A 25,775-nucleotide genomic window follows, 5' to 3' on the forward strand; every position below is an offset into this window, starting at 1 on the left:
CTCAGCCTCCTAAAATGCTGGGATTACAGGTGTGAGCCACCATGCCCAGCCTTTGAATAGTGTTTTAGGAAGTTAATTTGAGTAGTTGGGGGAAGGGGAAATATGCTTAAATAGCTTTCGGAAACTAGCTCTCTAGGTAAGGTATGTGTTTCTCTTTGTATAATCCCACTTTTGACACTCTATTACATATAAGATTTTGTTTTTGGCTGGGTGCATTGGCTCATGCCTGTAATTCCAGCATTTTGGGAGGCTGATTTGGGAGGATGGCTTAAGGCCGGGAGTCTGAGACCAGCCTGGACAACATAGTGAGACCTCATCTTTACTTGTACCCCTCCCCCACCAAATTTTTGTTTTTAAGTCTATTTTAAAATATTGATGTAGCATAGCAGTCCAAATAAAGGTATTTGATTTAATCTCATGTATTTTCTGCATGCTTTTAAATTTACAATTTTTTTTTACCTTTATATTGGATTTTTAAAAAATTGCTTGTATGGCTCACCTGTTGAGGTCCTCTTTTTGCTTATTACCCCCATTCTCATTCCATAATAAATATTGGGAAAAGAATAAAATAAATATTGGGAAAAGGTTATCTCTACACTGATACCTTTCATGTTTACATCCTTGTTTATCATACAGTCTGCTCTTGTGCCATCAAAGTGTCTGAATATAAAACATAGCATTAGGAATATCTATCTTCTATAGATGCTATCTATAGAAACATCTTCTAGTGGAAAGATTAGGATCAGAACAGAGTAGACCATAACAAGTGTAATAGCCATACAAATAACTAGATGGTTATACTTAGTTGGTTGAATTTAATAGGCTGGGTTCTGGAGCAAACCAGAGCAGTCTGAGAATTCATTTCTATTGGCAACAACTGAAGGAATGCCAGGCAGACTTTGAGATATTTGCTGGGTCTAACTGGTGATAGTGGGTTTGTTTTGATTCTTTGTAGGATTCTGAGTCATTATTCAGCCCAGTTACTACTTGATGCTTGCTTTGCCTAGTCATCAGCCCAGTTACTACTTGATGCTTGCTTTGCCTAGTCATGCTCAGTGATTCAGTTTTGGCTGCAAACCTATGAAGAATTATTGGTCAGAGTGAAATGACACTGAAATCTGGGGACCCAAAGTGCTATGACCTCCTCTTGTTAGAATGGGGAGGGGTGTATGAGATTCAGATAATTATAATAAATAGAGTTCTGGCCCAGATTTAACTCCCAGTGGGTCTCTGTTATCAGAGTCATTTCCCTGGTTCCCAGTTTCGTAATTGGAATCGACATACATGGTAGTTGGCAGAACTCTCAACTTGGCTCCTTGACCAGTTGGGTTAAGTGCTCTCATAGTGGGGGAAGATCAAGTGGAAGCCTCTAAAACTGTACCTTCCCTCACCTTGGAAGGCACAGCATTTCTTCTAGTTTGGGATTAACACATACTCTGGGGCTACATGTTTGCTTTTTCTGCTCATAAGTCCACAGCCAACATCACTATCTGAGGACTTACAAAGTGTTTGATCCACTAATACGGGATCTTGAGTAATATTGTCCCTTACCAAGAGTCCCACTTTACAGGAAAGATGTGTAGCAGTGGTCCAAAGTTCATGAATCCACTGGTCTTAACTCATACTGCTCCACCTATAATCCTCTGGATTGATAGAACAGTTGTAGTGGGCTCATAAAGGTACAACTAAGATGCCAGATTGGAGGTGATCCTCTACAAGGATGGGTTCCATCCCTCCAGAACGCTTGGCCATCATATGGATATTCATTATATTAGATATCCTCAATGGGTAAAGTACACAGGTTCAATAACCAAGGGATAGAATAGGAGTGGTCTCATTTACTATCACACCCAGTCCTTACTTGAGGAGTTTATACTTTCCGTTCATATAGCTTTAGACCCTGTGGGCTTAGAGGTTCTTGTCTCCAGAAGTAGAAATGCCCTATTAGGGAACAGACACAATGAGAATTCCATTACATTTTAAGCCATGCCTGCTGTCTTGTCACTTTGGGCTCCTCTTGCCAAAATCACTAGAGAAGAAAAGGAGTCACCATCCTGGCAAGGGTAATTGACTGTGATCATCATCACAGTATGGACAGAGAATATGTCTGGCACTCAGAGGATCCACTGATATGTCTTATGGTGTTCCCAAGCCCATTATTTTAATAAATGTACAAATACAATAGCCATTGCCTAAAAAGGGCATGGTGACCAGAGTTTCAAACCTCTTAGATAAAAGGATCTGGATCGCTCTACTGGCAAGCTGCTTACACCAGCAGAGGTGCTAGCAGAGGATGAGGGGACTCTAAAGTGGGATAATGATCTGTTATGGCCAGGAAATCAGCTGCAGCATTGGGACTATAGTTTGTCCTCTTCTCCTGAAAGTTTCCCATGGAAACAAAATATGTAGACTCCTTAAGAAGCTGATTCCGGCTGGGCGTGGTGGCTCACGCCTGTAATCCCAGCACTTTGGGAGGCCGAGACAGGAGGATCATGAGGTCAGGAGATCAAGACCATCGTGGCCAACATGGTGAAACCTTGTCTCTACTAAAATACAAAAAATTAGCTGGGCGTGGTGGTGCACACCTGTAATCCCAGCTACTCAGGAGGCCGAGGCAGGGGAATCGCTTGAACCCGGGGGGTGGAGATTGCAGTGAGCTGAGATCGCACCACCACACTCCAGCCTGGCAACAGAGTGAGACTCCATCTCAAAAAAAAAAGAAACTGTTTCCAGCTTGAGTGAACTTACTCTAAGAAGCAAATGGATTTGTGTGGTGTAATTTGCCCGTTCATATAACCCATTCATTTTTCTATATCATCATTTATTGATTTGTAGAACCTCCTTATATAGTATGAATATTATCTTTTATGTATGATGAAAAAATTGTTTTCTAGTTTGTGGTAAGTCTTTTAATAGTGTTGTGTCTCCCCTCCCCCTTACAAGAATTAAATTTAAAATTTTTGTTTTTAGAGATGGGGTCTTGCTGATCTCAAACTCCTGACCTCAAGTGCTTCTTCAGCCTTGGCCCACCAAAGTGCTGGGACTACAGATGTGAGCCACCACACCTGGCCTTAAATTTTGATAAAGTGAAATTTATGAATCTCCTTTACATAGTTTAAATTTTTTTAGTTACTTTTAGGAAATTTCTGCCCTGATCTTGTAATTATATTCTCCTATAATTTGATAAAAGTTTAAAGTTTTCTCTTTTATTTTTAGGTCATTTGTTCATACAGAATTTCTTTTTGTGTATAGGGTGAAAGATAGGGAACTAGTTTTTTTCCCTCCTTATCTAGAAAGCCGGTGGTGTCTCAAGCATTTATTTAGTAGTCATTTCTTTCTACATTGATTTGTAATACTACCTCTTTCCTATGCCGTATTTCCATGTATGCATGGATTTGTGTGTGTGTGTGTGTGTGTGTGTGTGTGTGTCTTTTTTTTTTTTAACAGAAGTGTATTTGTTCCTTACCATGTGCTGTTACGTTGGTGGTACGTGAATCAATAGACATCTTCCTGAAATGTCAATTTTACCTAAAGAATATGAAAAAGATTGAGTAATCGAATAACTAGTAACTATTTGAGGACATTTTTCAATGAAATAAGGCTGTTTGAATTATGGAGTCAAATAGAACTTTCATGAATTTTTAAGCTAAAATGTGATACAATTTGAAGACATGTTGAGCTTATGGGGGACCATTTGAGGCCATTTCCCCAATTTTCCAGGAAGTTCATTCTTTATCATTTAAGAATACTGTGGTAGAAAAGGGTGAGAAGACCATCTTATGTGAACTGTTTTTTTTTGTCAAAATGTTGTATTTATTGTTCCATATATACATTGTGAGTATTGATAGCTTTTTTTTTTTTTTTTTTTTTTTTTTTTGGTGATCTCTGCCTGGAATGTCATCTTTCTTTTGTATTTCAAAGTCAGCACATTTTTGATGGCCCAGCTCAATTCAACCTATTTCTTGAATCCTTTAACAGTTGTAATCCTTGTTACTGGCTCCTTTGAAATCTGGTCCTTACTGGGTATTCCTTGTATTAAGTAATATTTCTAATGGCTAATGTTTATTGAGAGTGTACTATGTGTCTGGTATATTTCTAAACATTTTACCTGTATTAACTAATGTAAATGTCATCAGCTCTGAAAGCTAGGTTTTTACCCCATGTAGGTATTCTTTTTGTTTCTCACAAGGAAACAGAGGCACAGAGAGAGTTAATAATTTAAATGAGGAAAAGCAGGCAAACTGGATTCAGAGTCTGTGCCCTTAGCCACTATGCTCTGCTCCCTCTCAGTTGCTCAATAAGTAATTGCTCAGGAATGAATTTACCAGTTATATTAACACTTAGCAGACATAATTTTGTTCTGTTGTTTTATGGATGTGTTCTTTCCTAACTAGATAATACATCCCTGAAGGCAGGGATAAAATCTTATACTTCTTTATAGTATGGCTTTATATTTCATACTTCATTAGATGGATTTACTACTTACAACAAATCCATAGTAGATGTTTGTAGGTGATGATAATGACTTTGGTATGACCCTTAGATTTGCCATAGAGTAACATAAACCTAATCATTCATTGTCAAATGGATCTAAGCTTTCTAATAAGACCTGTTGATTTGAATACTCCAGAACCGCAGATAAATAACACAGATCTCCTGGTTCTGAAGCTGTGGGGTTTGCCTAGACCTGTAACATTCTATTCAGTTGGTAGAGAGATTCCTAGAGATTAGGTGACAGATTTCTGGCCTGTACTTAAACTATGACCTGGACAGGTCATTTTGTCTTGCTACCTGTAAAAAGGAGAAAATCATATTTAGTGCAGCTTTTATTTTTAAATCATAGTCTTTATGTAGAATTTTAAGCTTTTTAGAAGCAAAGATATGTGCCTTCAAAGTAGCATAGTCTCTTACTTTGTTATAATAACACATACCATATGTTGGTACGAATTCGAAAGAATGTATTATTACCAGCAAAGCTGTGCTTTATTTTTGGTATGAGAAACTTTCTTTAGATTAAGAAACAAAGTTTGTAGCAAAATGTCTATGTACGTGGTTTTAAATGTATGTTTTTAAAAGCATTGTATCAATGCTTTTTTTTTCTCTTTTAATAACTTTGGTGTATATATATTTTTTTCTTCAGTGCTTTTAGAATGTTGAAAATTTTCACTGGGCAAAATTACTGTATTATATGTTTTGAAGAAGTCCCAAGGGACCTTGTCATTAAACTTTGTATTACCAACACCATCTGTCACAGAGCCTTCTATATAATATTCCTATAATATAACATGTTATAATATTCTTGATGGAATTAAAGTATCGAGGAAAAATCTATGCCATATATAAAGTTTGTAATTATAAATGACATGAAAAAGTTAAACTGATAAACGTCAGTTGTGTTGAAACATATGATTTCTATTTGGGAAAAAAAAAATTAACAATTTGTGTGATTTGTTGAGCCTCTTTAAACAATGCTTTATGGTAGAATTTTTCTATACATTTAAGTATATTTTAAAGTAAAATATAAAGTCTTAATGACTTTAAAAATGAGAATATAGCCAGGCGCAGTGGCTTACGCCTATGATCCCAGCACTTTGGGAGGCTGAGGCTGGCAGATCACGAGGTCAGGAGATCGAGACCATCCTGGCTAATATGGTGAAACCCCGTCTCTACTAAAAATACAAAAAATTAGCCAGGCGTAGTGGCATGTGCCTGTAGTCTCAGCTACTTGGGAGGCTGAAGCAGGAGAATGGTGTTAACCCAGGAGGTGGAGCTTGCAGTGAGCGGAGATCATGCCACTGCACTCCAGCCTGGGTGAGAGAGCAAGACTCCGTCTCAAAAAAAAAAAAAAAGATTGTGAACTTTTTAAATGAGATTATTTTATGTAAAAGCCATTTCACAGCCAGGTGTGGTGGCTCATGACTTTAATCTCAGCATTTTGAGAGGCCGAGGTAGGAGGATCACTTAACCCTAGGAGTTTCAGGCCGCCCTGGGCAAAATAGAGACCTCATCTCTCCAGAAAAAAAAAAAAAAAAAAATTGCTGCACATGATGGCGTGCACCCGTAGTCTCAGCTAATTGAAAGGTTGAGGCAGGAGGATTGCTTGAGCCCAGGAGTTTGAGCCTGCAGTGAGATATGTTTGCATCATTGCACTCCAGCCTGGGTGACAGAATGAGACTGTGTCTCTAAAAGAAAATAAAAATAAAAATAAAAACTATTTTACAAAATCACTACATCTGGTCTGTATCACTTCACTGAACAATGGTATATGTTGGGTATTAAAGGAATTAAGATATTTATACCTTTGCTTATGGTCTTAATGCCTCTGGTCTTTGAAAGTAATAATGCTAATAATTAAAATGCAAATAAGTATAATATAGTTTAATAAAAATTTAATTTTAAATACATAATTTAATAATTATTCCTTTTTTTTTTTTTTTTTGGAGATGGAGTCTCGCTCTGTTGCCTAGGCTGGAGTGCAGCGGCTCAGTCTCAGCTCACTGCAGCCTCCGCCTGCCGGGTTCAAGCGATTCTCCTGCCTTAGCCTGCTGAGTAGATGGGATTACAGGTACGTGCCACCACACCTGGCTGATTTTTGTATTTTTAGTAGAGACGAGGTTTCACCATGCTGGCCAGGCTTGTCTTGAACTCCTGAGCTCAGGTGATCCACCAGCCTCGGCCTCCCAAAGTGCTGGGATTACAGGTGTGAGCCACCGTGCCTGGCCTAATTATTCCTTTCTGGAACTTGGAAACCAATCAAACTACATGCTGGAAAAAAGCGTTTAAAGAAGTACAAACTACGACTGGGTGTGGCGGCTCATGCCTATTATTCCAGCACTCTGGGAGGCCGGAGCAAGTGGACCTCCTGAGCCCAGGAGATAGAGACCATTCTGGGCAACATGGTGAAACCCTGTCTCTACAGAAAAAAATTAGCCATGTTGATGCATGCCTGTAGTCCCAGCTACCCAGGAGGCTGAGGTGGGATTGTCCTCTGAGCCTGGGAGGTCAAGGCTGCAATGAGCTTTGATCGTGCCTCTGTACTCCAGCCTGGGGACAGAGTGAGACACTGTCTCAGGAAGGGAAGCGAAGAAGTATAAACTTGTCTACTACTTTTAGTCTGGATTTTCTTTTTCAGTCTATAATTGTTTTTCTTTTTCTTTTCCTTTTTTTTTTTGAGACTGAGTTTTGCTCTTGTCGCCCAGGCTGCAGTGCAATGGCGTGATCTCGGCTCACTGCAACCTCTGCCTCCTGGGTTCAAGCCATTCTCCTGCCTCAGCCTCCCGAGTAGCTGGGATTACAGCCATGTACCACCATGCCCGGCTAATTTTGTATTTTTGGTAGAGATGGGGTTTCTCTCCGTGTTGGTCAGGATGGTCTTGAACTCTTGACCTCAGGTGATCCGCCCGCCTCGCCTTCCCAAAGTGCTGGGATTACAGGTGTGAGCCACTGCACCCGGCCTAAGTTTCTTTCTTTCTTTCTTTTTTTTTTTTTTGAGACGGAGTCTTGCTCTGTCGCCCAGGCTGGAGTGCAGTGGCGCGATCTCGGCTCACTGCAAGCTCCGCCTCCCGGGTTCACGCCATTCTCCTGCCTCAGCCTGCCATGTAGCTGGGACTACAGGCGCCCGCCACCGCACCCGGCTAATTTTTTGTATTTTTAGTAGAGACGGGGTTTCACCATGTTAGAGACCCCGTGATCCGCCCGTCTTGGCCTCCCAAAGTGCTGAGATTATAGGCGTGAGCCACCGCGCCCGGCCTAATTTTCTTTTTTCTAAAAAAAAAAAAAAAAAATGTATTTTAGAGATTGGGTTTTGCTCTGTCACTGAGGCTGGAGTGCGGTGGCATGATCACAGCCCACTACAGCCTTGAACTCCTGGGCTCAAGCAATCCTCCTGCCTCAGCCTCCTCAATTGATAGGACCACAGGCATGTGCCACCATGCTTGCCTAATTTTTGTATTTATTTTTTATTTTTTTGTAGGGATGGGGCCTTGCTATGTTGCCCAGGCTGGTCCCAAACTCCTGGCCTCAAGTGATCCTCCCAGCTTGGCCTCCCAAAGTGCTGGGGTTACAGGTGTGAGCTACTGCACTGGGGTGATTTTCTTTTTAATATGACTTTTGTTTAAATAATGAGAGTGATGGTTGTCAAAACAGATGTTGTAGCTTCTGGAATAAATCAGTCTTGACCAGATTCTCTGATTGGCTATTAGCATATCTAACGTCCAAAGAAAATAGACTATTTTCAGATTTATTTAGTCCTTTAGTTTTTTGACATGGTTTCATTTGCAAAAAAGAAGAATAAATTATGGACCATTTAAGGATTATAGCTATTAAGCAGTGATAGAGTAACAAAACCAATGTGAATAAGTAGAATCTGTTTTTTTAATTTTTAAGATGGGGTCTCATAATGTTACTTAGGCTGGACTCAAAGTCCTGGGCTCAAGTAATCCTCCTGCCTTATTTGCTCCAGTAGCTGGGACTATAGGCACAAACCACTGTACCTGGCTTAGAACCTGTTTTAAATATCCAGTGGGAAAATCAGCTTTTTTTTGTGGGGAGGGATTACTTTGCATATTTTAGATAAAAGTAGGGCAACTGTAGATCATTATATAATATTAGTTCAAATTGTGGGAGCACATTATAGGTAAGATGTTTTTATGTACTTGAGGTATCTAGAATTATCAAACTTGGAAAAAACCTTATATATGTTATAAATGAGAATTTGACTTTCTCAAAGTACCAATGTGATAAGACACAGGACTGGGATAGAAACCTCATCTTCTCATTACCAGTGTAGAGTCTAATTACATGATTATGTCTTTAGTAAGAATACTAACTTTTATGTGCTCAATGATAGAATTATCTTTTTAAGGAATTTATTCTAGAGCAAAAGCATTGCCTTTAGTAAAAAGACCAACTTTTATGTGGTAAATGCTGAATTTATAATTTAAAGAAGTACATTCTAGAATAAAAAGCTTCCATGACACGATCATAGGACATGTAGGTAGTTTTTCATTGTTTTCACTTGTCTTCTCATTTTAATAACATCTTCGGAAAAGACTGAATTCAGAGATTGTTATTGCTTTTATGGGTAAGGTAATTGAAGACAGAGAGGTAGTTTTCCAAAGGTCTTGTATAGGTAGTATATATTTTTGGGTGCTTCTGTTTACAACTAATAGAAGTTCAACTCAAACTATTTTGAAGAACTTATTGACTCACTGAAAAGTACAGCCGTAGATAGGGTGATCTTCAAGTGAGGCCAGATGTAGTAGTTCAGTAATGTTACCATTGTTTCATTTTCTATTTCTTGACTTCCTTCTCCATCCTCTTCAGAGTGCTGTCTTTCTAAGTTTGGAGTTCTAGAGATCCTTCTAGATAAACAAAATGGATGCTTTCTCTTACAGGAATGAAGGAAATGAGAGAAAGCTTTTTACCCCAGATAGTCTCAGCAAATATCTCCTCATATCTAAATGGTGCCTATTTGATTGCCTGCTCATCTCTGAACCAACCATGGCAATCAGATGACATTCATTGATTGGCTTAAACCAGTCAGTGCCCAGTTCTTGATTTGGGGGTGGGATCAAAGCTACCCAAAATGCATGATTGGGAAGTTTGTAGTCTAACAGGGGAAGGGTTGTTTAGATATTGGGGAGGCAACCAAAAGATGTTTGTCGCCTGCAGCAAGCAAATATTAGAGTAAGAATCCAGGTTTTTTGCTTTGTCGAAAATCATAAGTGAATACATAAAACTTGATCTTAAACTAAGAGTGTATAACTTTGCTTTTTAAATGTTTTTCTAAAAAAATTGAAGTGAATTCATATTACATAAAATGAACCATTTTTATTTATTTATTATTTATCTTATTTTTTTTTTTTTAGAGACAGGATCTCACTGTCTTGCCCAGACTGGAGTGCAGTGGCATGATCATGCTTCACTGCAGCTGCACTTGAACTCCTGGGCTCAAGTGATTCTCTTGCCTCGGCCTCCTGAAGTGTTAGGGATTACAGGTGTGAGCCACTGCACCCAACCCAAAATTAGCCATTTTAAAGTGAACAGTTCAGTGGCATTTTATTGCCACAGAAGGAAACTCCATCTCCATTAAATGGTTATTCCCCATTCTTTCCTCCCTCTGACCCCTGGCAACAATTAGTCTACTTACTGTCTCTATGAATTTACCTATTCTGGATATTTCACAAAATAAGTGAATATAAGTACATTTGAAAAAATATGAAAATATTAAATAAATCTATAACATTTATACCTTTTTTGTCTGTAAAATTAGATATAATAGATTACCTGTGAAGTATCCAGTGTTTAGAATATTGCATATGATAGCATATTATTAACTGGCGTTTATGCAGAATAAGTAGTAAATTTTGCATCTCCTTAAGAAAGTGTACAGGACATCTTCCACAAAGCATTTTTTTTTTGTTGTTGTTGTTATAAAAATAATGCTTTAGGTCCAGTGCAATGTCTCATGTCTGTAATCCCAGCACTTTGAAAAGCCAAGGTGGGAGGATCACTTAAGGCCAGGGGTTTGAGGCCAGCCAGGGTAACATAGCAAGAACCCCTATCTACAAAAAGAAAAAAAAAATTAGCTGAGTGTGGTGGCCCATGGCTATAGTACTAGCTACTTGGGAAGCTGAGGCAGGAAGATTGCCTGAGCCCAGGAGTTCAACGTTTATAGTGAGCTATGGTTGCACCTCTCCTCTTTAGCCTGGGCAACAAAGTAAGACCCTGTCTCTAAAAAAAAAAAATAAATAAATTAATGAAAATAATGCTTCATATTGGAAGGGGAAAGGATCACTATTGATATGTGAATTATCTTGTAATTAATTTCAAAACAGCAGTGAGCAGGCCTCAAATTTATTTTAAATTAAAAATTTAGATGTTATTGATATGTATTTAAACATTTTTCAGGTACATGTGATAATTTGATACATTTATATAATCAAATCAAGGTAATTGGGATGTCCATCACCTTAAATATTTATCTCTTCTTTATGCTAGGAACATTTGAATTATTCTCTTCTAACTATTCTAATATTTATAATTGATTAATGTTAATTATAGTCACCCTACTGATAATCTATTGGACACCAGGTCTTATTTCTTGTAAGTATATATATATTTGTACCCATTAACCTCTCTTCATCCCTTGCTTCCCTTCCTGACCTTTGGTTATCTTAAATTCTTTAATTTCTTTTTTTTTTTTTTTTTTTGAGACAGAGTCTTGCTTTGTTGCCTAGGCTAGAGTGCAGTAGTGCAATCTCGGCTCAATGCAATCTCCACATCCTGGGTTCAAGTGATTCTCCTGCCTCAGCCTCCCAAGTAGCTGGGATTACAGGCACCCGCTACTGCACCTGGCTAATTTCTGGCTAATTTTTGTATTATTAGTAGAGATGGGGTTTCACCATATTGGCCAGGTTGGTCATGAACTCCTGACCTCGTGATCCACCTACCTTGGCCCCCCAAAGTGCTGGGATCACAGGTGTGAGCCACTGCGCTCGGCCTGGTTATCGTAAAATTCTTTTTCTTTTTCTTTTTTCTTTTTTTTTTTTTTTTTTTGAGAAATCGTAAAATTCTTGAAGGTAAGCAATGGTTTTGTTTAGCTATGATATCTTTTTGAAAGAAAGAAATCTTCTTTCAAAGTTTTGATAATATAAACCCAGGTAATAGCTCTAACCTTACTTGAGGTTTTCTTCTTCATTCTGAGATCTGATTACGTAGATATTTGTATTCTTGGTCCAGGGTTTTTTTTTTTTTTTTTGTAAATTCTGTTGGCTACACGTAAATAATTAAACAAATCACTAAGCTGGTGTTTATTAATGGAGTTAGTAAACTTACCCTCCCGTATTCTGGAACTTCTGCTCATATATTTTCTGTAAGTCTTTTCTATAATAGCTCAAGAACTCTTAGCATCAGAAGTAATGCTTAGCATTTGAGATTAAAAAAATTTTTTTCTAGATGTAATTGTTTTTAGTTTTACTTTTAAATAAAGAGCAAAATATATACATATTTTTTGAGATGGGGTCTCACTCTGTCACCCAGGGTGGAGTGCAGTGGCGCGATCACAGCTAACTGCAGCTCCGACCTCTTGGGCTCAAGCGATCCTTGCACTTCAGCCTCCCAAGTAGCTGGGACTACAGGCCACTGTGCCCAGCTAATTTACTTTTATTTTTTATTTTATTTATTTATTTTGAGATGGAGTCTTGCTCTGTCGCCCAAGCTGGAGTGCAGTGACACGATCTCAGCTCACTGCAACCTCCGCCTCCTGGTTCAAGCCATTCTCCTGCCTCAGCCTCCCTAGTAGCTGGGATTACAGGTACGTGCCACCACGCCTGGCTAAGTTTTTTTTGTATTTTTAATAGAGGCGAGGTTTTGCCATGTTGGCCAGGCTAGTCTCAAACTCCTGACCTCAGGTGATCCACCCGCCTCTGCCTCCCAAAGTGCTGAGATTACAGGCATGAGCCACCACGCCCAGCCACCCAGCTAACTGAAAACATTTTTTTTTTAAAAATAGGGATGAAGGTCTTGCTATGTTGCTCAGGCTGGTCTTGAACTCCTGGACTTAAATGATCCTCCTGCTGCGGCCTTCCAAAGTGTTGGGATTATAGATGTGAGCCACCACACCAGGGTGAGCATATTCCTGCCCTCCCCCACTGCAAGACAGAGTTACTGCAACCTCCGCCTCCCAGGTTCAAGCAGGTTGCCTGCCTCAGCCTCCCAGGATTACAGGCGCCTGCCACTGTGCCTGGCTAATTTTTGTATTTTTAGTAGAGATGGGTTTTCTACATGTTGGCCAGGCTGGTCTCGAACTCCTGACTTTGTGATCCACCCACCTCAGCTTCCCAAAGTGCTGGGATTACAGGCATGAGCCACCACGCCAGGCAACGAAAATATTCTTTTTACAGTTAGTTTCTGGACAGTGTAAGAATTCTTTGGTCAGGTGGAAAGGACTTGATAAATGTGTAGCTATAGCTAACACCTTTTTTTTTTTGAGACCGAGTCTCAACTCTGTTGATTAGGCTGGAATACAGTGGTGTGATCTCAGCTCACTGCAACCTCTGGCTCCCAAGTTCAAGCAATTCTTGTGTCTCAGCCTCTGAGTAGCTGGGACTACAGGTGTGTATCACCACACCCAGATAATTTTTGTATTTTTAGTGGAGATGGGATTTCACTATGTTGGACAGGCTGGTCTCAAACCCCTGACCTCAGGTGATCCTCCTGCCTTGGCCTCCCAAAGTGCTGGGATTACAGGTGTGAGCCACCACGCCCAACCAGCTAGCACTCCTTGAACATCTACTGTGTAATCGGGAACTGATTTAAGTTCTTTTATATGTAGTAACTCATTTAATTAAGTTGATTGTTGGGTGGCCATTTGATTTGTTAAAAGGTTTCCATTTCCCCCTCTTTATCAGTGTAATTAAAAAATGTCCTTACTAATCAGAAAAATAAAAATATTACAAATATGACTTAGGTTTTGAAACAATCTGGGGAATGGGTGTCAAACTTGTCTGTTATTTTATTAATTGATTTTCCCTAGTGTTTATTAGGGATTTAAAATGATTAATTGAAAATATTAGCAAATGTTGAGCAAACATTGATATACTTTGCTTTCAAGAAAACAAAAATGAGAACATTGTATTTTTAGAACTATTTCACCTTGAGTTAAGCATTCCTTGTCATAAAACAAATACAGTTCTTGCCTTAATAGCCCCACATATGGATTTTCTGGAATTTTCCGTTGTTGAGGTAAGAGATGATAGTTTATTCTCATAATTTGCTTTGTATAGCTTATATAATCAATCTATAAGTATTTGCTAGTATCAACTGTTTTTGAATTCATTCACAAGAATGTATATTCTTGTACTCATCAAACATTTGAGGGTTCAGCTTTGCATTTGACAAGGCACCTGACATAGTACTGAGAGGGTAGCCAACTGTTTAGCTTAAATATTTGAGGAGCTAATGAATAGAAATAACATCTTGACTAGTTGTTATTTTTATTCTATTTAAAAGGTCATAATAATGGATGCTTGATAAATGTAGACCTAGAAGAAATAGCTAAAAAGTGGATTATATGTATTTTTTAATGGCCTCTTAAAAATAGTAGAAAAGTACAAACTCTGTTGTGGATATGAAGAGTGAAATAATGAAAATAAACCCAGTGTTAAACTCCAAGAAATAGAAACAAAATGTAATTAAGAAAAATTGAATAAAATAAATAATAGAAAAGTAGAAATTAGTAAATTGGAAAACACACAAAAAATTATGAAATTCGAGGTTCTTTATAGTGATTCTTTAAAAGGGCCTTTATACAACTTAGACAAACATGTAGCATATCTAATCAAGAGAAAGAGGTAGAAAAGCAAAATAAGAAATGAAGAGAGAGCTAGAACAATAGAAACAGTGGAAAATCTAAAAAATATTTTACTCAGTACTAATAAATGAGAAAATCTTAATGGCTTGGGTAGTTTGGGGAACACTTAAATTATGATTGCATTCCTTTGAGTTCATTTGTTCATTATAAGTAATCTTTTATTGGTCACATGTAACAGTGGTTCTCAGACTTTGGTGTTAGTAACTTTTGTAATTTTAGAAGTTATTGATGACCCTCAAGACCTCTTATTTATGAAAGTTATATCTGTTAACATTTATAATATTAGGAATTAAAATTCATAAACTTTGAAATCTTCATTTATTCATCAAAAATTATAAACCTATTACATGTTACCACAAACAATATATTTTTATGAAACATAACTATATTTTCCAAAACAAAAAAATTTTATGAGATGAGTAGCATTGTTTTACATTTTTGCAAATCTTTTTAAAATGGTTGGCTTAAGAGAAGAAAACTAGATTCTCACACTGCTTCTGTGTTGAGTCTGTTGTATGTTTTGGTTGAAATAAATGAAGACTATCTGGCATCTATAGATACCGATTTGGAAAAGGGAGAAACATTTTAATAGTAGCCTTTTCAGGTAATTGCTGACATTCTTTTTGGACATACTTAGGTACATGTATTTTTAGCTCCTTTGAATCACGGTGGAAGTAAAGACATGCCTTATTTAGTGCAGGACCTGCATTAATGGAAATCAGAGTATTAGTTGAATTTGCCCTTCCTTTCCCCAAGGTAGAATTGTAAAGGTCTCTATGGAGATGCTAGCTTGGTTTAGTGGGACATCATTCTTTCAAGTCTCTAAAGTCCTGAATGCTCCTGTGGCCATGGTACTTTCCCTTATTACTCATATACAAACATACCTCAGAGATATTGCTGGTTTGGTTTCTGACCACCACAGTAAAGCAAATGTCATAATGAAACAAATAGCACAATAAAGCGAGTAGCACAATAAAGTGTGTCACACAAACTTTTTGGTTTCTTAGTGCGTATAAAAGTTATGTTTACACTATACTGTAGTATATTAAGTGTACAATATCAATATGACTCAAAAAAGTGTGCATACCTTAATTAAAATATACTTTACTGCTAAAAATTGCTAACAATCATCTGAGCCTTCGAAAGCGACTATAATCTTTTTGCTGGTAGAAGGTCTTGCCCAGATGTTGATGGCTTCTGACCGATCAGGATAGTGGTTGCTGAAGGTTGGGGTGGCCTTGGCGATTTCTTAAAATGAGACAATGAAGTTTGTTGCATTTATTGACTCTTCCTTTCACGAAAGATTTCCCTGGAGCACATGATGCTGTTTGATAACATTTACTTACTGTAAAATTTCTCTCAAAATTGGAATCAATCCCAAACCTTGCCACAGCTTTATCAACTAATTGTATATGCTATTTCTGAATCTCTTGTGGTCATTTCAACAGTGTTCACAGCATCTTCACCAGGAGTAGATTCTATCTCAAGAATCATCCCTAAGAAGCCAAAACTCCTCATTTGTTCAAGTTTGATCACGAGATTGTAGCAATTCAGTCACATCTTCAGGCTCCACTTCTAATTTCTAGTTCTCTTGCTGTTTCTGCCATATCTGCAGTTACTTTCTCTACTGAAGTCAGACCCTAAAAGTCATCTGTGAGGATTGGAATCAACCTATTCCAAATGCCTTTTAATGTTAATATTTTTTACCTTTTCTCCTGAACCACACATGTTCTTAATGGCATCTAGAATGGTGAATCCTTTCCAAAAGGTTTTGAATTTGCTTTGCCCAGATCTATCAGAAGAATCATTGTTTGTAGCAGCTACAGCATTATGACATGTATTACTTAAATAACAAGACTTCAATGTCAAAATTACTCCTTGACCCATGGGCTTTTGAATGGATGTCACTCTTTAGCAGGCATGAGAACAACATTCATGTCCTTGCACATATCCATCAGAGGTCTTAGGTGACCAGTTTCATTGTCAATGAGCAGTAACATTTTGGAAGGAATCTTTTTCTGAGCAATAGGTCTCAACAGTGGGTTCAAATATTAAGCAAACCATGCTGTAAATAGATGTGCCATCATTCAGGCTTTATTCTTCCATTTTTTAGAACACAGGCAGTATAGATTTAGCATAATATTTAAGGGCTTTATGATTTTCCAAAATGACAAATGAGCATTGATTTCAATTTAGTCATCAGCTGCACTAGCTCCTGAAAAGACAGCCTTGCCTTTGAAGCTTTGAAACCAGGCATTGGCTTCTGCTCTGTAGCTATGGAAGTCCTAGATGGCATCTTCCAATAGAAGGATGTTTCATCTACATTGAAAAGTCTGTTTTTCAGTGTAGCCACCTTCATCATTATCTTAGATAGATCTTAGGGATAACTTGCTGAAGCCTCCATATCAGCACTTGCTGCTTCACCGTGCACTTTTATGTTATGGAAACAGCATCTTTCCTTGAATTTCATGAACCAACCTCTGCTAGCTTCAGACTTTTCTTCTGCAACTTCCTCACCTTTCTCAGCCTTCACAGGATTGAAGAGAGTTAGGGGTTAGAATCTGGATTAGGTTTTGGTTTAAGGGAATGTTGTGGCTGGTTTGATCTTTTATCTAGACCACTGAAACTTTCTCTGTATGAATGATAAGACTGTTTTGCTTTCTTTCTTAACATTGTGTGTTCATTGGCACAGTGCTTTTAATTTCCTTCAAGGACTTTTCCTTTGCATTCATGACTTGGCTAACTGGTGCAGTTGGCCTAGCTTTTGGGCTGTCTCAGCTTATGACACACCCTCCTCAGGAAGCTTGGTCATTTCTGTCTTTTGATTTAAAGTGAGAAACCTGTGACTGTTTTTTTTTTTTTTCCACTTGAACACCTAAGAGTTCATTGTAGGGTTATTAATTGGCCTAATTTAAATATTGTTGTGTCTCAAGGACTGGGGGTCTGAGAAGAGGGAGAGAGATGGAGGAACAGTCAGTTGGTGAAGCAGTTCGAGTACATACAACATTTATTGAGTTTGCTGTCTTATATGGGTGCTTTTCATGGTGCCCTGAAACAATTAAAATGGTAACACGAAAGATCACTGATCACATAACACCATGACAGATATAACTATAGTGAAAATGTTTGAAATATTGTGAGAATTACCAAAATGTGAAACAGAGACATGAAGTAAGCACATGCTGTTGGAAAATGGTGCTGATAGACTCATTCCATGGTAGCGTTGCCACAAATCTTCAATTTGTAAAAAATGAAATATCTGCAAAGCCCAGTAAGGCAATTCGCAATAAAATGAGGCATGCCTGTAATTGTCAGTTCTCCCAGTCTGCAGTATTATTTCTGAAGCCCTTCATAAAGTCAGACAGACTTTTCCCTCCCAATTTCTAAGTTATGTTTTACCTTGTTTCCTCAACCGTATCCCTGAAGGGGCTTTGAGCCTCTAATGTCTTAAATCTTAACATCCAGCACCATCACATGCACACCCTTTTTAGCTATTCCAGGATAAAACTATTCATCAGTGGCAGAAATAATGACTACAGAAGAGTAGTCCACATATTTCAGAAAATGTTCTTGGCTTAGAGCATTTGGAGTATGATGTGTTATTAACATATGCTGACTAGGAGTATGTAGTATAATTTGTTGAGCTGTTGCTCATTGGCTGAAAGCTTATGATAGTATTCAAAGTATGCTTTTGTAATAGAGTTACTTGTTTCTTTTTCTTTTTTTTTTCTGTTTTCACCATAGTATGTGAATGTTTATGCACAAAGTTGGTGTATCTGCCACAGACAGAAGAATATTGGTTTTGAGTATGTTGAGTTTGAGGTAACTTGTGGTATATCAAAGAGTAATTGTGCAGTAGGCAGTGTGTAATAGGAATTTAGGAGAGATTTTTAGGCTAGAAATAGATACTTAGGATGATTATTTTCATAGGTCATTGTAAAAATTGTAAGAATAAGATTGAAGGATAAAATGTAGAGTATGAAGAGGACTGTGACAGGAAAATAAATCCTGGGGACCCCCAAATCACTAAGCTAAAGGGAAAAGTCAAGCTGGGAACTGCTTAGTGCAAACCTGCCTCCCATGCTATTGAAAGTCATTCCTCTGATGCTCATCTGAGACAAATGGATCTCTGATTGCTTCCTCTGCCCTATTGTTTATGTAAAAATGCAGATTCACTGAGCCAGACTAAATTGTGTATTCAGTGGAAGGCTGATCAAGGACTCAAAAGAATCCAACCTTTTGTCTCTCATCTACTTCTAACCTGGAAGCCCCCACTTCGACTTGTCCCACTTTACTGGACTGAACCGATGTACATCTTACACATATTATTAATATAAAATCTATATCATGATTATCAATATAAAATGTATAAAAGCAAGCTGTACTTGACCACTTGGGAACATGTCATCAGGACCTCCTGAGGGTGTGTCCTTAACTTTGGCAAAATAAACTTCCTAAATTGACTGAGTCCTGTCTCAGGTATATGGGATTCACAGGATAATGGTGAATTTTTACTAGCTATATGATTTTAAGCCAGTTATTCGACTTCTCCATGCCTAGTGCCCTCATCTATGTAGTAAGGAAAATAATACCTACATTGCAAAAACCCTAATGAATGTCATTTTCTTTCTATGTTCCTTCATATATTTCCAACCTCCTTCTAGAAAATATAGTATTATTCCATAAAGGATTTAAATTTGGCTTAGGAGTTTTCTGGCAAAGGGGCAAAAAGGAAAACTGGATAGATTCCGTGGTCCTTGCTGTCTGTCAGGAGGATACAAACCCTTTTTTTTGAAAGTGTGTTTTTCTGGCACAGCTTTATTTAATTATTAACTCTTTCCTTTTCCCTTGCCTACAAATATTTGTTTTTACATAGCTCTGTTTTTCTGACTCAGAATGGACTTAAATATACTATTTGAATTTGTACCTTATATTATTTGCTTGTTAGTTGAAAATTGCTATGCTAAATGATAATAGTCAACAGAAGATTGATTAGACATTAATTTTGAGTTCTAAGATAATGAAAAAATGGGTAAACATGCTTTTTAAAATTTTGAGGGCAACATCTTTTCTTCTGAAAGTCCACTGTCTCTTCATAATGTTTTAATACCTGCTCCTAGGCCATCACTTCTCTACCTGTGGATGAATTCTTTTGCTTCATATTCCAAAAGCACTTTGTTGAGGAGGTAGTTTATGAATTTTTTCTCAGGATTTGGAGTACATAGATTCTGAATTCCCTTTTAGGTATCAAGTGATTCATAGCAATTTAGCCTAAAGGTATGAAAGGACTGATGAGGAAATTTAACAGCAAATATTTCAAAGTTTAAATTGAGTATGCCACATAAGTAAATGTAACACACTCCTATTTTAGTTGCTGAGATAAATGAGAAATTATTATCGTAGACAAAGTTAACTGGATCCCATGGCTAATTGGCTTGAAATTCATGTATGCCAATAAGTAAGTCTCTACTTTTGTTAAGATTGTATACCCCTTCTATCAAAAGTTATTCATTTTGAGATCATAAGTTTTTAAAAATTGCAAATATCTGAGCTTTAAGAAAATCTCAAACCTTTTTAAGGTAAAGATTTCAATTGGTTACTTTCTGGGGACCAAAACTTGTAGAATATTCTTTTTAAATTCCAGTTTATTTCCCACTTGAAAGCTGATATCATCAACTCATGGTGGAGGTTGGGAAGGAGAGAAAAATAAGAAAAGAAAATGTCTAATATTTTGTTCATCTTCTTTGGGCCAGTTTAGTTGAAAACCCTAACCATCACATATAAATAGTTTATTTGGGAAAAATGTATTTTGAGTTCCAAGCAGCTTATTTATAAGCAAACTATTGGAACAAAGTCTATTTGTAAATTGCCTTTTCTAAAATGCACCAGGTGTTATTTTTTTCATGTGTTTTCCATGAATACTTAAACGCATTTCATTATTGTATGTTGATAATATTTTAATTAACTGGTGATCATTTAGGTCATTTCTACCTCAAATTTCTACAATTCAGTTAGAGCAGAGATTTTTGTCAAATTTAGTTGAATTTAGGTTTCTAATGTTTTAATGTTCAAAGATATGGCACTTCAATCAATATATTATTGTATAGACAAGTTAGGCAACATATTTTGTGAGGAAAATTTTCTAAAAATAATATCCTGCTTCTTTCTTATAGAATTTAATGCAAATGGGCTTAAGGAAGAATTTGTTGTAAAAATAAAATTTTTCTTTAACAATGTTATTACTTGTTTTTCATCTTTGAAGACCGTAGGTTTCTGTTTCGTTTTTAAAAGCCCAGGAGCTAATGAAGAATGGAAAGTGCTGATAAAACTAGGTTACTTCACAGAAAGTCTTAAGTATAGAGTTTTTGACAAACTATGAATACTTTTTTTTTTTTTTTTTTTTGAGACGGAGTCTCGCTCTGTAGCCCAGGCTGGAGTGCAGTGGCCAGATCTCAGCTCACTGCAAGCTCCGCCTCCCGGGTTCATGCCATTCTCCGGCCTCAGCCTCCCGAGTAGCTGGGACTACAGGCGCCCGCCATCTTGCCCGGCTATTTTTTGTATTTATGAATACTTTTTTAAGTCAGTATGTTTTTATAATATTTGAAATTCTACATGGAATGTAGTTGCTCTTTAAAAATAAAGCGATCAATTGACTAAAATTTTGACGAGAATATTCTTGATAAAATAAAATCTGCTAAAAATAAGTCATTCAGAGAGAAAAAGGATGAGTACCATTCTGACTTTTAAAAACAAAAACCATAAAAATGTTTTTGGAAATGGATAATGACTGAAAATTTGGGCTTCTTCACCAGATTTTTCTGTTTTCTGCAGAATATAAAATTTTATTTGAAAAACTTCCTTGCACTCTTAGAGGCAAAAGATTGCCCATATACTGCTGTTTTGGTTGCTTTGTTGCCAGATAAAATGAGCTAGCAATTATCAACTACTACTTCTTCTTCTTCTTTTTTTTTTTTGTTTTGAAACAGAATCTTGCTCTGTTGCCCAGACTGGAGTTCACTGGCATGACCACAGCACACTGCAGCCTCTACCTCCTGGGCTTGGGTGATCCTCCCATCTCAGCCTCCTGAGTAGCTGGGACTACAAGTGTGTACCACCATGCCTGGCTAATTTTTTTTTTTTTTTTTTTGTAGGAACGAGGTTTTGCCATGTTGCCCAGGCCAGTCTCAAACTCCTGGGCTCAAGTGATCTGCCTGCCTTGGCCTCCCAAAGTGATGGGATTATACGTGTGAGCCACTGCACACAGCCTACCTCTCCTGTTCTTTATTTTATGTATTTATTTATTTATTTTTGGACATAGGTCTTGCTTTGTCACACAGGCTAGAGTGCAGTGGCCGATCACAGCTGACAGTAACCTTGAACTCCTGGGCTCAAGTGATTTTCCTGCCTCAGCCTCCTGAGTAGCTAGGACTATAGGCATGCACCATCACATCTGGCTGATTTTTTTTTAATTTTTATTTTTTGTAGAGAGAGGGATCTAGCCATGTTGTCTAGGCTAGTCTTATATTCTTTTTTTTTTTTTTTTTTTTTTGAGACGGAGTCTCGCGCTGTGTCACCCAGGCTGGAGTGCAGTGGCGCGATCTCGGCTCACTGCAAGCTCCGCCTCCCAGGTTCACGCCATTCTCCTGCCTCAGCCTCCGAGTAGCTGGGACTACAGGCGCCCGCCACCACGCCTGGCTAGTTTTTTGTATTTTTAGTAGAGACGGGGTTTCACCATGTTAGCCAGGATGGTCTCGATCTCCTGACCTCATGATCCACCCGCCTCGGCCTCCCAAAGTGCTGGGATTACAGGCTTGAGCCACCGCGCCCGGCCTAGGCTAGTCTTATATTCTTGGGCTCAAGCTATCTTCCTGCTTTGCCCTCTCAAAGCACTGGGATTATAGGCATGAGCAACCATACATGGCCTGTTCTTTTTTTAATGATCAGTTTTCATATATATATTTTGTAAATATGTAGAAAAAGATGTGGCCACACAAACACTAAACTCAACAGTAGCATATTACCCGTGGAAAGTGAGATATAGAACACAATGAAGTAGAACTTTGAATTATTTTTCTATATAATTCTGTATTTTATGAGTTTTAAAGAAAAAATATTCTTTCCACAGTTAAAATTAGAAACGGAAAATGTTACATAGGAAAATAAACTGCAATAAAAAATTTTAATACTGTTTAAATTATTATGGCTTAAGGCAGATTATAAAAAGTAGAGATGTACAACTGATTTTGGAAACAAATAATATATTATGTCTAATATACAATGTGACTTTTAGATATATTAATGTTCTATATTACCTTGCTGACTAAATGATTGAGTCTAATCTCCAAGACCTTGAGATATATAATGTTATTTATGACTCTATAATTTTGAATATTTTGGATAGCTGCTTGCTTATAAATATCTTTAGTTAGTATAGTTATAAAGTGTGCCTGTTTTCACCTTCCGTGCATGGGTTTAATTTCCTGTAACCACAAAGAGTAGTGGAAATGCACCACTCTGAAACTTCCTAAGTCCAAAGTGGTTTATCTGGGGTTTAGTTGATCTTGCTAATGGCACTATGATCTTTGGAATTTTTCCCTGTTATTTTTTAGTGACACTATTAAGATAGAAATATAGGCCAGGGGTGGTGGCTCATGCCTATAATCCCAGAAACTTGGGAGGTCAAAGCAGGAGAATCACTTGAGCCCAGGAGTTAAGAGACAAGCCTGAGCAACATAGGGAGTCCCCGTCTCTACAAAAAAAATTAAAAAGTTAGCAGAGCGTGATGGCGTGTGCTTGTGATCCCAGCTACTGAGGAGGCTGATGTGGGAAGACTGCCTGAATCTGGGAAGGCAAGGCTACAGAGAGCTGTGATAACATCACTGCATTCTCAAAAAAGAAAAAATATATATATATATGTGTGTGTGTGTGTGTGTGTGTGTATGTATACATATAAAGATCAATGTTAGTATTTTACTAGTAATCTTAAAAATTCTTATTTTTCTTATTACTCTTCTTATTTAGCTTATTCTGTAAGTTAAATACATACTCAGGAGAAATCAACTCTTCCCTATTCATTAGAATTTCTCTTTTTCCCTTTGTCTTGTGTTCATTTTTTTTGTTCTGTGAAGTTTATTTATTGAGTAATTAGTGTTAGGCACTGGAGATAGAGAACAAGATAGGCAACATTCTGTCCTTAAGAAATATACTGTACTTCCTTGTCTGAGAGACAGAACACAGAAATAAATAAGATGATGTCAGATATTGCTAACAAAAGGAGTAATTAGGACAATGTGGCCCTAACACATATGGAATTGAGCAAGATTATATACCTGGAGGACTACAAATGTGTAAATATTTATCAAAACATTTGAATATTTAAAAGTTGTAAATCAAGCCACATCCTTGGCCCAGCCTGATTTCCTACACAGCATCTTGGGTTGCCAGCAGCCTATACCCTCAAGACCCAGAGGCTAAAGGAACTGCTGTCTCCTCCCATCCATCCTTGTAACCTGCCTGATTGAGTCGTAGTATGGATCTGTTGGGGCAGGGCTGGGATGATTGTGGTGGTACCTAGACCCATCTAAAACAGTGTATTAGCAGATCCCGCCAAGTCTCCAGGAATCTGGTTACAGGGAAGTTTGCCTCTCCAGTTCATTGTTTTTTCAACTCAAGTCTTCTAGGAAGTTGTAAGCCCTTCTTAATGTTGCACTACCAGAAAAGGGGATGCAGGTATCTGGGAAACCTGGCTTGCCTGGGTATTCAGTTTGCTTTATTTGGGGCAACGAACTTTAACGGAATAAAGCTTTTATAAGCAGCCACTCTTTCTAGGATTTCTTATTGCAGAAGTTGTGTTCATTTTCTCTGTCATACATACTAGAGCACTCAGAGTTCTTTATCCTCTGGCCAGCGGGGCCTCATTCAGCTGGCACCTCTTTCTTGTAATTATCATTTGCTCAGTTGATTACAGAACTTTCAAAAATGTTCTTACAAGGAAAGGAAGAAAAAACATCTGTTTTAGTGCTTGGGGTATACAGGACTCTCTAAAGTGCAGGCCCCTGGAAGAGGCTGTTCTTGCCCAGGTCTAAGGATGATATTGGGACTGGGGATGGAGGTGACCATACACTAGCCTTTTACATGCTCTTCCACTTCTCCCTATCCTGCTCTTCTTCCTAGTTTCTCACTCAATTTATTTTAATTTATAAATTTGTTTGATCTGTAAAACTAAACTGGTATCACTTGGGATAACTATATCTGAAAAGTAAGCTCCAAATGAAAATGAACATTTTCCAGAAAGTTTTTTGGTAAGATTTTAAATAGCAATGACTAGTTTTCCAGTCTCACTCTCCTTCCCCCACAGGGGCAAACTGTTCAGATGTGTTGTAGATTTGAACCTTGGCTTAAATGTTATGTTTTATTTCTCTCCTTACAGCTGTGAAAGTTGTGTAGATTTACTGTTTGTGAGAGGAGCTGGAAACTGTCCTGAGTGTGGTACTCCACTTAGAAAGAGCAACTTCAGGGTACAACTCTTTGAAGATCCCACTGTTGATAAGGAGGTTGAGATCAGGAAAAAAGTACTAAAGATGTAAGTATTCCTGCTCGAATGATTCAGTCAACAAAGAGGACTTTAACAATTATGTCAGTAATTGATTATTATTTCCTCATAAATATGGACAAGTAGCAGGTATATAAGTATAAATTCATTTAAGTTCTTAGAGAACTGAGTAATATTATTTATCTTTGTTAAAGAAGAGCCTCTTGATTGATGGCTTCATTATTCATTTGTATTTGTTTTTTGATTAATAAACATGTATTGAGTACCTACTATGTGTAAACACTGTGTTATGCATGTTAGGCAGTAGTTACAAAGTGATGAGTAAAACAGCTATGAACTCTGTCCTCATGAGACTTACAGTACAGTAGCACAGGATAGCAAAAAGACAAAAACCAGGTAAACCAAAACAAATGTTATTTATTATAGATTGAGAATAGTGTTATAGAGTTAGTGGTCTGTGTTGCTGTGGTCAGTGATGTCAGATGTGGGCTGAGGAGGTAACATTAAGTTGAGGTTTGAAGGCTGTTAGAGAAAATCATGTGTTAGCTGTAGTTTATTTTGGTATGTATATTTTTATGTATATATACATACACATATGGGCATAGTATATATATGTGTGTATATATGTGTATATATACCTATATATTATTAATCTGTCTTTTTCATGTACAATTTAGGCTTTACTTTTTACTCTTTGTTAATAGTTTTGGGTTTCTTTTTATCCATTCTTTTATTATAAGAAATAATTGATATATTTATTTTCCTTTTTGGTAGTAAACATTTCAACCCAGGTAATCAGTGTTTTAGCAGCATCTTTCTAGGTACATAACCAATGGTACTTTATCAGTG

At 37.5% G+C, this 25,775-nt stretch overlaps 1 protein-coding gene across 3 annotated transcripts in view; it reads left to right on the forward strand.

Moving 5' to 3' along the window:
- MNAT1 (MNAT1, CDK activating kinase assembly factor) overlaps positions 1 to 25,775 on the forward strand; it is a 240,507-nt gene that overhangs the window by 39,544 nt on the left and 175,188 nt on the right. For all 3 annotated transcript variants that reach the window (XM_025392771.1, XM_025392772.1, XM_025392773.1), the window contains exon 2: positions 24,804 to 24,956. In XM_025392771.1, coding sequence (XP_025248556.1) covers positions 24,804 to 24,956 — 153 coding nt within the window. The remainder of the gene's footprint in view (positions 1 to 24,803; positions 24,957 to 25,775) is intronic.

The sequence above is a fragment of the Theropithecus gelada genome, chromosome 7b (assembly GCF_003255815.1).
Source record: "Theropithecus gelada isolate Dixy chromosome 7b, Tgel_1.0, whole genome shotgun sequence".
Classification (NCBI taxonomy): Eukaryota; Metazoa; Chordata; class Mammalia; order Primates; family Cercopithecidae; genus Theropithecus; species Theropithecus gelada.